Source organism: Chlorocebus sabaeus, chromosome 13, assembly GCF_047675955.1.
Source record: "Chlorocebus sabaeus isolate Y175 chromosome 13, mChlSab1.0.hap1, whole genome shotgun sequence".
NCBI lineage: Eukaryota > Metazoa > Chordata > Mammalia > Primates > Cercopithecidae > Chlorocebus > Chlorocebus sabaeus.
Window position 1 is genome coordinate 49,333,989 of NC_132916.1, and position 12,101 is coordinate 49,346,089.

At 41.5% G+C, this 12,101-nt stretch overlaps 1 protein-coding gene across 4 annotated transcripts in view; it reads left to right on the top strand.

Annotated features, from left to right (window-relative positions):
* Positions 1–5,096: 5,096 nt before the first annotated feature.
* Positions 5,097–12,101, top strand: part of TPD52L1 (TPD52 like 1) — a 111,749-nt gene continuing 104,744 nt past the window's right edge. For 2 of the 4 annotated variants that reach the window (XM_008007167.3, XM_008007168.3), the window contains exon 1: positions 5,100–5,298. In XM_008007167.3, coding sequence (XP_008005358.2) covers positions 5,280–5,298 — 19 coding nt within the window. In that variant the 5' untranslated portion in view covers positions 5,100–5,279. Of the gene's footprint in view, positions 5,299–12,101 lie in introns of all 4 variants that reach the window. The other 2 variants (XM_008007162.3, XM_008007165.3) reach the window with 2 other exon arrangements.

Consider the following 12,101-nt stretch of genomic DNA (forward strand, 5'->3'; position numbering starts at 1 on the left):
TCACCTGTCCTTTCTACTCGTTCCTCTCATTTCTGTGCCCCTTCCACTTCCCAAGATGCCTTCACACCCATACATTATAAGTGACCGGGAACTGGTGTAAGTAAAAACTGTTGAATACACTTTTCCTTTGGACAGTTGAGATTTCCACTGCATTTCACCCCTACAGAATGATCAACTTTCTAAACAAACTTCATACTTATATGAGTTAGAGTGCTGTTGGTAGAGACGTGAGCTGATATTTCTTACTCCTTGTCATGCTTTCTAATCGCATGACCAGGCAAGCCATGGAACAGGACTACGAGCTTCTAGTCTTGTCTGAAAACATAACTGTCTCATGTTAATGTTAATGTCAACGCCAATGTTAATGTTAAAGCAACGAAATACATTAAGTAAGGTATTTTTAAACAGAATTTCATTGATTTAATCAACCACTTGCCCAGCATTTTCCATGTGGAGTGGCTATAGAGATGAAGGAAGGGGTGAAGGTGGCTGTTTTACTAACCTTTAAAGAAGTTAAGAAAGTTCACCATCTTAAGTGACAAGGAAAAGACAAAGACAGAAAAGACAAAATAGAAAAATATTCATTTTTATAAAATGTTAACTTCAATAATAGTCTTCTTTGGCTAAACCGTTATTTGGGGGATAACACAAACTTACCCAGCTAATTCCTTTACTCTTAAGACACAGTTGAGGCAAGCATTTTAAAAGAAACATTTCTGCGTCTTCTCACCAGCCTGAGTTAGGAGGCTTCCCTCAGTGCTAACAGACGCACTGGGCTTACCCTCTATGCACAGCACTTACCACGAGGTGCTGCTTTATAAAAACCTGTTTCTCCCTCCTTCTCACCAGATCATGAACTCCCTGGTAAGGAAGGATCATGTCCTTTACCCACACCCTTAGCATCTAGCACAGTCCCTGGCATATAGATGTTCAATAACTATTTCGGAATGAATACCAATATTTTATTATTGGTATAAATAATGATTGAAAAATTAAAAGGGTAGTAACTTAAAATGTTATAAATCAGAAAAAATTAGTCAGAGTATAGATGGTTAGATGACTTAAGCTGGAAAATCATTAACTATTTTTAGCTCATTTTAGCAGCTGGGAGTCAACCCTAACCTGGTGTTTAATTTCCAGGGTATAGAAGACCAGAACAACTGAATAGACTCTAAAAGTGATTTAAGCACTGATTCTTCACTTCATGCATCCCTGGTCACTATTACCAAAAGTCATTTAAAAGCCCTATGCTTAGTGTTCTACACAGTAATTTTAATGGCAATGATTACAAATCAGCGAGATCTTCAACATAACAAAAAACACACTGAGATGCTTGTACATGTGCCAGGAAACCATGAATAGCATTCTTTCTTTCAAGAAAAAAATGTAAGACTCCATTTATGTTTATTAGTCTATACTGTGCAAACTTGGGCATGGATAAAATATAACCTACTGGTTACTTAATTGTTTATTCAATAAATCTTTTGAGCTACGAAATTTTTATAAGACTTTTTTGCAGGAATTATGGGAGGTTTAACATAATATCCACACTCAACTCTGACAGACTTTAACATCTGTTTTAAGAAAGGAAGAGGAAACAAAACCCAAATGGCAAACTATTCAAGACCAAATGTAAATAAGTACCACATTGTATTTTACAGATGAAGATTGTGTAGATGTTGAGAAAAAGGGGAGATCTGTAACACCCAAAAGGCAGTGGAGTAGAGATGGGAGTTGATATTTCTTACTCCTTGTCATGCTTTCTAATCTCATTACCAGGCAAGCCTTGGAACAGGGCTGTGAATTTCTAGTCCCGTCTGAAAACATGACTGCCTCATCGACCTACAAGTACAACCTACAGGGACTCATGGACAGAGACCCCAGAAAACTCAAGTTTCCCGCTGAGGAAAAGCAAGGCGGCTCTGCCTTCTTGTTTTGTCCTCTAGTCTACAAGCAAACCTTTTTTTTGGTGATTTTTCTGGGCCCCCAGGGATAGCATTGAAGTACTGTCTAGTGTTTCTAGGTGCAAAAAGGTTGTGATGTGCCTTAGAGAGAAAATATATACATGAAATAAGCTTAATAAACTTGATTCTGGTATGAGTTCTAGTGCTATTGACTGTGAGCTCAATGTTAATGAAGCAACAATTACATGAAATAAAGTGTCTTTAAACTAAAATATACATAAAATTGTGTATTGATGAATTGACAAAAATGTTGGAACCACGGCTTGTGGAAACTTACCTTCATATCTCCACTAAGAGTGATGGCTCAGTATGGTAAAACCATGTTCTCTTCCTCTGTCCACCTGTCCATGGCATAGCATCAGACCTTTACAGGCACACCTCATCTTATTGTGCTTCTCTTCACTTTTTTTTTTTTTTGACGGAATCTCTCTGTGTTGCCCAGGCTAATCTCGGCTCACTGCAACCTCTGCCTCCCAGGTTCAAGCGATTCTCCTGCCTCAGCCTCCTGAATAGCTGGGGCTACAGGCACCCACCACCACACCCGGCCAATGTTTTGTATTTTAGTAAAGACAGGGTTTCACCACGTTAACCAGAATGGTCTTGATCTCCTGACCTCGTGATTTGCCCGCCTGCCTCGGCCTCTCAAAGTGCTGGAATTACAGGTGTGAGCTACTGCATTTTTAACAAATTGGAGGTTTGTGGCATCCCCGTGTTGAGCAAATCTATTGGTGCCATTTTTCCAATGCCATGTGCTCACTTGATGTCTCTGTGTCACATTTTGGTAATTCTCACAATATTTCAAACTTTTTCATTATATTATATCTGTTATGGTGATCTGTGATCAATGATCTTTGATATCACCATTGTAATTATTTTGGGGAACCGTGAACCATGCCCATATAAGACAGTGAATTGAATCAATAAATCTTGTGTGTGTTCTGACTGCTCCACCAGCCAGCCATTTCCCCACCTCTCTCCCTCTTCTTAGGCCTCTCCATTCTCTGAGACACAACAATATTGTATTAATAACCCTACAATGGCCTCCAAGTATTCACATGAAAGGAAGAGTCACTTGTCTCTCACCTTAAATCAAAAGCTAGAAATGATTAAATTTAGTGAGGAAGGCATGTTGAAAGCTGAGATAGGCCAAAAGCTAGGTCTCTTGTGCAAGTTATTCAAGCTGTGAATGCAAAAGAAAACTTCTTGAAGGAGATTAGAAGTGCTACTTCAGTGAACCCACAAATGATAAGGAAGTGAAACAGTCTTCTTGCTGATATGGGGAAAGTTTGAGTGGTCTGGATCAAACCTGATCAAAGCAGTCACAACCTTCCCTTAACCACAGCCTAATCCGGGGCAAAGCCCTAACTCCCTTCAATTCTATAAAGCCTGAGAGAGGTAAGGAATCTGCAGAAGAAAAGTTGGAAGCTAGCAGAGACTGGCTCATGAGGTTTAAAGAAAGAAGTCATCTCCATAACATGAATGTAAGGTGAAGCAGCAAGGGCTGATGCCAAAGTTGCAGCAAGTTCTCCAGAAGATCTGGCTAAGATCACTGATGAAGGTGGCTACACTAAACAATGCATTTTCAATACGGACGAAACAGCTTTATACTGGAACAAGATGCTATCAAGGATTTTCATAGCTACAAAGAAGTCAATACCTGGTTGCAAAGCTTCAAAGGACAAACTGACTCTCTTGTTAGGGGCAAAAGTAGCTGGTGACTTTACACTGAAGCCAATGCTCATTTACCATTCTGAAAATTTTAGAGCCCTTAAGAATTACGCTAAATATATTCCGCCTGTGCTCTATAAATGGAACAACAAAACTTGAATGACAGCACATCTGTTTACAGCATGGTTTATTGAACATTTTAAGTCCACTATTAAGACCTACTGCTCAAAAAAAATGTTTCTTTCTAATTATTATTGCTGGTTAATGTCACACTTTGTCACTCAGGAGTTGATGGAGATGTAAGAAGAGATTAATGTTTTCATGCCTGGCAAAACAACATCCATCTTGCGGCCCATGAATAAAGGAGTAATTTTAACTTTCAAGCTTTATTATTTAAGAAATAAATTTTGTAAGGATATAGCTGCCATAAATAGTGATTCTTCTGTTGGATCTGGGCAAAGTAAATTGATAACCTTCTGGAAAAGATTCACATTTGTACATGCCATTAAGAACATTCATAATTCATGGGAGGAGATCAAAAAGTCAACATTAGCAGGAGTTTGGAAGAAGTTGGTTCCAACCCTCCTGAATGACTCGGGGGGTTCAAACTTCAAAGCAGGAAGTAATTGCAGGTGTGGTAAAAATAGCAAGAGAATTAGAATTACAAGTGGAGCCTGAATATATGAGTAAATTGCTCAATTTCATAAGACTTGAATGGTTTAGGAGTTGCTTCTTTTAGACAAACAAAGAAAGTGGTCACTCGAGATAGAATCTACTCCTGGTGAAGTTGTTCACAGCATTGTTGAAATGACAGCAAAGGATTTATAATTATATACACTTAGTTGATAAAGCAATGGCAGAGGTTGAGATGATTGACTCCAATTTTGCAAAAAGTTATATTGTGGATAAAATGCTATCAACCAGCATTGCATGGTACAGAAAAAATCTTTCATAAAAGGAAGAGTCAATTGATGCAGCAAACTTCATTGTCCCATTTTAAGAAATTGACACAGCTATTCCAGCCTTCAGCAATCACCACCGGGATCAGTCAGCAGCCATCAACATCCAAGCAATGCCCTCCACCAACAAAAAGATTCCCATTAGGTAAAGATGATCTTTAACATTTTTTAGAAATAAAATATCTTTTTAAATTAAGGTATGTACATTGCTCATTTTAGACATCATGCTATTGCATACTTAATAGACTACACATAGTGTAAACGTAACTTTTACGTAGTGTAACTATATGCATTAGGAAACTGAAAAATTAGTGCAACTCGTTTTGTTGCAATACCCGCTTTATTGCGGGAGTCTGGAACCTAATCTGCAATATCTCTGCGGTATGTCCCTACAGCGCCGGGAGTGGATGCCTTCCGCCCGCTGTGCAGAGCGTCAGCAGGTGGCGCCCAGCGGCGAGCTCTTTCCAGCTTGGTTTGGGCCAGGTGGACTGGAAGGGGCGGAGGTAACCAGAAGCGGCCAGTGGCTGCTGCCTGCGTCCCCAACCCCCTCCGCGCAGCGCTCGCGACACGCGTGCCAGGAGTGGGAGAGAGCGGCGGGGCCAGCTGCGTTCTGAGGCTGAGCACAGCTGCCATCTGCTCTGGGAAGCACTGGGGTGTCCCCGCCGCCCTCAGCTCGAAGTCAGCCACCATGGAGGCGCAGGCACAAGGTGAGTGGACGCCGATCGCCCCGAGAGTCAGGTCCTGGGGCGCGCATAACTGCTCTTTTCCTGCACCTCCTAACTTAGCTCTCGGACAGAACAGACTGGTGCCATGCTACGCGTCTAGAACTCTACTCCCACCCGCGCCTTCGGTATAATGCCTGCTCCCCAAACTCAGGATTTGCTGTGGGTCTGGGGATCAGTAAAGTGACAGGGGATCCGTAAGTGGAGAGGCCCCTCCTCAGGAAATGCGCCGGTGGAATGCTCTACCCTCTTCCGCAGCCAGTCGCCCCCGGCCTTCCCAACCTCGCGGGTGTCCAAAGGACCTGTTGTGCCGGGTCCGGAAAGCGTGTTTCGCTCCCTTTCCCTTGAGGGTGTGGGGAGGAAATGTGACTCTTTTCGCCCAGGGCTGTGGACTCGCGGCTTGTGGGTCCCAAGTTGGGGAGTGAGGGGATCGTCAGCCGAGGGGGTGGCTCCGCAGCCTGGCTACGCCAGAGGCTTCCCGTGCGGGGACCTGCCTTCGGAGGCCAGGTGAACGTTACCGGCCCCCGACCTCCAGCAGATCCACACATGAGTCCGGTTTCCCGCGATCGGGGCGCGACCTCTGCCTCCCGTGGCGCGCGGGGCCCCCGGCAACCCAGCTCCCTGCTCCCGGGGCTGCCCGCTGGAGGAACCTGCGGTGGCTTCACGAAGGGCGGCCTCATATCTTGGGGTCACACTTGAACGGGGATGGGGAATTCCGATGACACTGTTCAAGAATGGGGGTAAACGGACCGTGGAAAGGGGCAGAGGTGGGCGGATGTGGAGCGAGAGACAGTTGGGAAGGAAGCGGACTCAGTGATCTACCTTGGGGAGCAACGCCCAGAAGGTATGGCTTGCGGAGTTCAGCCTTTAAGGCAGCCATCGCCACCACTCTTTTGCACTGTAGGAAACTTTGTGTTGGCTCTTAATATAAATAAAATCCCATTTAAAAAAAAAAAAGAAAAAGAAAGAGGTTCATGACCTGATGCGCTCGCCCTCTAGGGGCAGAATGCCCTGAATGAGTGTGGGTTGGCGAGTGCGTGGGCCTGGAGTCGCCCAACAGATTTGCTGCCAGGATTACAATTGTCTGAATAGCACGAACCTTACTCGTTTGTTCCATCTGCCTAGGTCCTGCCCATAAAGCTGCCGCTACCCATATTCTTTCCTCTATTATGTAGATAGGAAAGGATAATTCAACCGAGGGTGCGGGCTGTTGGTCAAATTCAAAAGCAGAGGTCAGGTTGGAGGCCTTCACACCAGAACTGAAGCTGGTGGGAGCAGCACCGGAGCTTTCCAACCTGACTTGCAGATTAGAATTTAGAGAGTCTTCAATACTGGCCTTGGCCAACCCCATCCCAATCAAACTAGAATCTTTGGAGCCTGAACATGGGTATATTTGAAAGCTTCCGGGGTAATTATGTTAGTGAGGTTGGAGAAGAACTATAGCAGATGGGAAGCATTCATACAACTTCTGAAGACATCCGAAACTACAGACTGGTAACCACTGGTGTCACTGGTTTGCTTTATTGCTTTGCTTTAGTTCCAAGATTTACTTAACAAATATTTCAGTGCTTTCCTTTGCCAAGCACTGTGCTAAGAAGAGCAAAGACAGACTTGGTATCTGCTTCATAAAATTTGCAGTAGAGGAAGAGACAAGTATTAATTTGATAGCTATTTGAAAAATAACGTGTAAAATCACTGCATGCTAATGCTAAGAAAGGGCCTCATAGTGCAGTGAGAGCCTGAAAAACTATAACCCTAGTATGCAATAATCAGAAGAGCAGATTGTTTATTGTGTGCCTGTCTCTGTTCTTTGTGCTTTGCATGTATTGATGGACTCATTTCCTGTGCACAGCAGTCCCATGAGATAGTTCATGTTCTCATTCCCATTCTAAGAGAGGAAACAAGCATGGAAAGTATTAGATTGGTGCAAAAGTAGTTGCAATTTTTGCCATGACTTTTTAATAAATTCCTTGCTTACAGCCAGATAGGTAAAAAGTAGCAAAGTTGATGCTGTGAGGGACTCATTCTCACTCAAAGCTTATGACTTTTGGAGGAAAGGTAAACTTCAGTCCCCACCTGAATCTCCAGCTGCCCTGTGATGCCCTTCCTTTCCCCTCATGACTGGATGGAAACTTTGGGTGTAAAGAGGACTAGTAAAAAGGCAAATGGATATGAGAAAAGTGAACAGATTTAAGAAATAAGAGGCCAGGTGCAGTGGCTTACACCTGTAATCCCAGCACTTTGGGAGGCCAAGGTAGGAGGATCACTTAGAGCCCAGGAGTTCGAGACCAGCCTGGACAACATAAAGAGACCTCGTCTCTACAAAAAATAAACAAAATTTGCTGAGTGTGGTAGCATGTGCCTATAGGCCTAGCTACTTGGAAGGCTGGAGTGGGAGGATTGCTTGAGATCAGAAGTTTGAGACTGCAGTGAGCCAAAATCCCATCACTGCACTCTAGTTTGGACATGAGTGAGTGAGACCTTGTTTCAAAAAAAAAAAAAAAAAGACAAAAAAGGCCAGTCACACCTGTAATTCCAGCACTTTGGGAGGCTGGAGGAGACAGATTTTTTTGAGCCCAGGAGTTTGAGACCGGCCTGGGCAACATGGTGAAACCCTGTCTCCACAAAAAAAAATACAAAAATTAGCCAGGTGTGGTGGTGCGTGTTGTATCCCAGCTATTTGGGAGGTTGAGGTGGGAGGATCACCTGAGCCCAGCAGGTCGAGGCAGCCGTGAGCTGTGATTACACCACTGCACTCCAGCTTGGGTGAGAGGGCAAGACTCTGTCTCAAAAAAGATAAACAGAAAGAGAACAACAACAACAACAACAACAAAACTTAAGAAAAGTCAAAATTGGATTGAATGTGAAGGAGGGCAGTGTCAAGGATGACCCCAGCTTCCTACTTGTACAATCAAATGGAAGATACTTACCTCTTAAATCTTCATTTGCCTAGCATTTTAAGATTTTCATTTTCAGAGTTTTTGTTATTTAGAAAGCAGACATATTGAGTTCTTTAAGAAAAAACTTCTCACAAACTGTTTATAGCATATATTAAAGATAAATCTTTTTTTCCACTTGCACATTTTTCTGGCTAAATGAATGATTTCCCTCTTAGATTCCAGATAAGACAGTTCTGTGATTTTCAAAGTGTAAGTTTTCACCTTCGGCACAGTTTATTTTAGAATTATCTAGAGCAGAGATGGCTTACCTTTCTGCTCGCTAATCTAGAGACAGGTAAAGATAAGTGAGGTTAAGCAGGCAGGTGCTGATGAGTTGTACCTCACATTGTCCAGGAAGCCCCCAAGGTGTTATGGACATGATTCGCCCATATAGCTCAGTAAGTGCAGCAACTTAGTGTGCTAGAAACTTTCCCATAAGTGAAATTATGCAAATATGTTCTTTGGCTTTGTAAAATAATAGATTACTTCCAGCAAAACAAGAGGACTTTCAGGGGCGGTGGTAGGACAGAAAACAGCAAGTGGGATTATGAGTGGAGCGGTTCACTGAGGAGGGCTGGAAAACAATGTGGAGAGAGATATCCACAGAATGGCATTCCTATTTGCTTTCCACTGGTACCAGATAATTTTGCTTTAAGATAATTGATGTGTTAGAGAGGGAATTGGGTTAGAAACATAGCATTTTCCTGAAACATATGGTAGTCGTTTAAAATAAAAACTTCCTGATCCTTTTAAACTACCCTTCAATATTTTATTATTCTAAATGGAAATAACTTTGTTGTTTTTGCCTTTCCCAATGTCTTTAATGTTAGAAGGAAAACTGTCTCTTTTTAACATTTGCATATATTCAAATTAATAACTGTGTTAGTTTCTCATTGCCACTGTAAAAATTACCACAAACTTTGTGGCTTAAAACAATAAAAATGTACTGTCTCATAGTTTGAAGGTTAGAATTCCAAAATCACTATCACTAGGCTGAAATCGAGGTATCGGCAGGGCTGCCCTTCCTCTGGAGGTCTTTGCCTCTTTCAGCTTCTGGTGGCTGCCGACCTTCTCGGGCTGCATCACTCCAATCTCTCTGCCTCCACGGTTACACTGCTTTCTCTTCTATTAGCGTCAAACCTCCCTCTGCCTCTCTCTTATAAGGACACTTGTGATTTCATTTAGCGCCTACCTGGATAATCCAGGATAATCTCTCTCTCTCTCAAGACCTTTAACTTAATCACATCTGCAAAAGACTCTTTTCCACACAAGGTAACATTTCCAGGTTCCAGGAGTTAGGATATATTTAGGAGCCATTATTCAGTTTAGTATAATAATTATTTTTTATATTCAGACATCCACTCAAGAAGATTCTCAGATGTCCATGAATGAAATAAAGCAACAAACATCAGATGCATCCTACTGTTTGCAAAGCCCTTTAAAAGAAAATGTCATATATACCTTTCATTGCACTTTGCTCACAGAACATTTATATAACTGTATCTTGTTTCAGGAAGTACATAAGGCAGTTTATATGGATACTTGAAATGCAACAAGATAATGTAAATTAAAAATAGATGAAAGAAAATAAATGAGGATAAGAAGATAAAAGGAAGCAAGGGATGAAGCTCTAGAAAAATGAATATAATCGCATTACTTTTATTGATATTGCATGGAAAACAAATTATTGCTTTGTAAAGGAAGTATGGCATTTTGATATAAAACAATAAAAGAATCATTCTTCCCTCTGTCAAACAGCAGCAGGTTCAGTCTCTTATACAGGCATACCTTGGAGATAGTGTGGGTTCAGTTCCAGATTACCCCAAAGAAGTGAATATTGGAATACAGTGAGTCACACAAGTGTTTTGGTTTTCTAGTGCATATAAAAGTTATGTTTATAGTATACTGTAGTTTACTAAATGTACAATAGCATGATATCTAAGAAAAGGTACATACCTTTATGTAAAAGATCCTTTTTGCTAAAAATTGCTAACGATCATTTGTGCCTTCACTGAATGATAACTGTCTTACTGGTGGAGGGTCTTGCCTGGATATCAATGGCTGCTGACTGATCCAGATGGTGTTTGCTGAAGGCTGAGGTGGCTGTGGCAATTTATTAAAGTAAGAAAACAAGGACATTTGTCACATAGGTTGACTATTCCTTTCAAGAAGATTTATATATTGCATGTAATGCTGTTTGGTAGCATTTTATCTGTGGTAGAACTTCTTTCAATATTGGAATCAATCCTCTCAAGCCCTGCCACTACTTTATCGACTAAGTTTATATAATTCTAAATTCTTTGTTGTCATTTCCACAATGCTGTGAACATCTTCATCGGGAGTAGATTCCATCTCAAGAAACCACCCTTTGCTCATCCATAAGAAGCAACACCTCATTCATTCAAGTGTTAGTGTGAGATTAAAATGTCATAAATTTAGTTACATCTTCGGGCTCCACTTCTAGGTCTCTTGCTATTTCTAACACATCTGCACTTCATTTCCTCCACTGACATCTTGAACTCCTCAAACTCATTTAGGACGGTTGGAGTCCACATCTTCCAAACTCCTGTTAATGTTGATATTTTGACCACTTCCCATGAATTACGAATGTTCTTAATGACATCTAGAATGGTGAATCCTTTCCAGAATGTTTTCAATTTACTTTGCCTAGTTCCAACAGAAAAATCACTGTCTATGGCAGCTGTATTCTTATGAGGTGTATTTCTTAAATAATAAGACTTGAAAGTCAGAATTTCTCCTGGATCCACAAGCTGAAGAGTGGATATCATGTTAGTAGACGTGTGTTAGCAATGTTAATCCCTTTGTACATCTCCATCAGAACTCTTGGGTGACCATGTATGATATTGTTTGGCTGTGTCCCCACCCAAATCTCATCTTGAATTGTACCTCCCATAATTCCCACATGTCATGGGAGGGAGTCACTGGGAGGTAATTGAATCATGGGTGCAGGTTTTTCCCATGCTGTTCTCATGATGGTAAGTCTCAGGACAGGTGATGGTTTTATAAAGGGGAGTTACCCTGAACATGTCCTCTTGCATGCCACCATGTGAGATGTGCCTTCCATCATGATCATGAGGCCTCCCCAGGCATGTGGAACTGTGAGTCCATTAAACCTCTTTTTTTTAAAAAATAAATTTCCTAGTCTCGGGTATATCTTTATTAGCAGCATGAGAATGGACTAATACAGTTATGTTATCAACCAGAAGTAATATTCAAAAAGAAACATTTTTTCCTGAGCAGTAGGTGTTAATAGTGGACTTAAAATATTCAATAAATCATGCTGTAAACAGTTACCCAGACTTTGTTATTCCATTTATAGAGCGCATTTTCTAAATCTATAGATTTAGTACACTTATTTATTTATTTATTTGTATTTGCATTTTCATAGATGAAGGGTCTTGCTCTGTTGCCTAGGCTGAAGTACAGTGAGATCATCATAGCTCACTGAAGCCTTGAACTCCTAGGCTCAAGCAATCCTCATGCCTTAGCCTCACAAAGTGTTGGGATTACAGTCATGAGCCATTGCGTCTGGTTACAGTTAGAATAATTCATAAGGACCTTAGAATTTTTCGAATAGTAAGTGAACATGTAACTTAAAGTCACCAGCTGCATTAGCCCCTAACGAGAGAGTCAACCTGCCCTTCGAAGCTTTGAAGCCAAGCATCGACTCCTCCTCTCTAGCTATGAAAGTCCTAGCTGACATCTTCTTCCAGCGTAAAGCTGTTTCATCTATATTGAAAATGTGTTGTTTAGTGTAGCCACTTTCATGAATGATCTTAGCCAGATCTTCTGGAGAGCTTGCTGCAGCTTTGGCATCAGCCCTTGGTG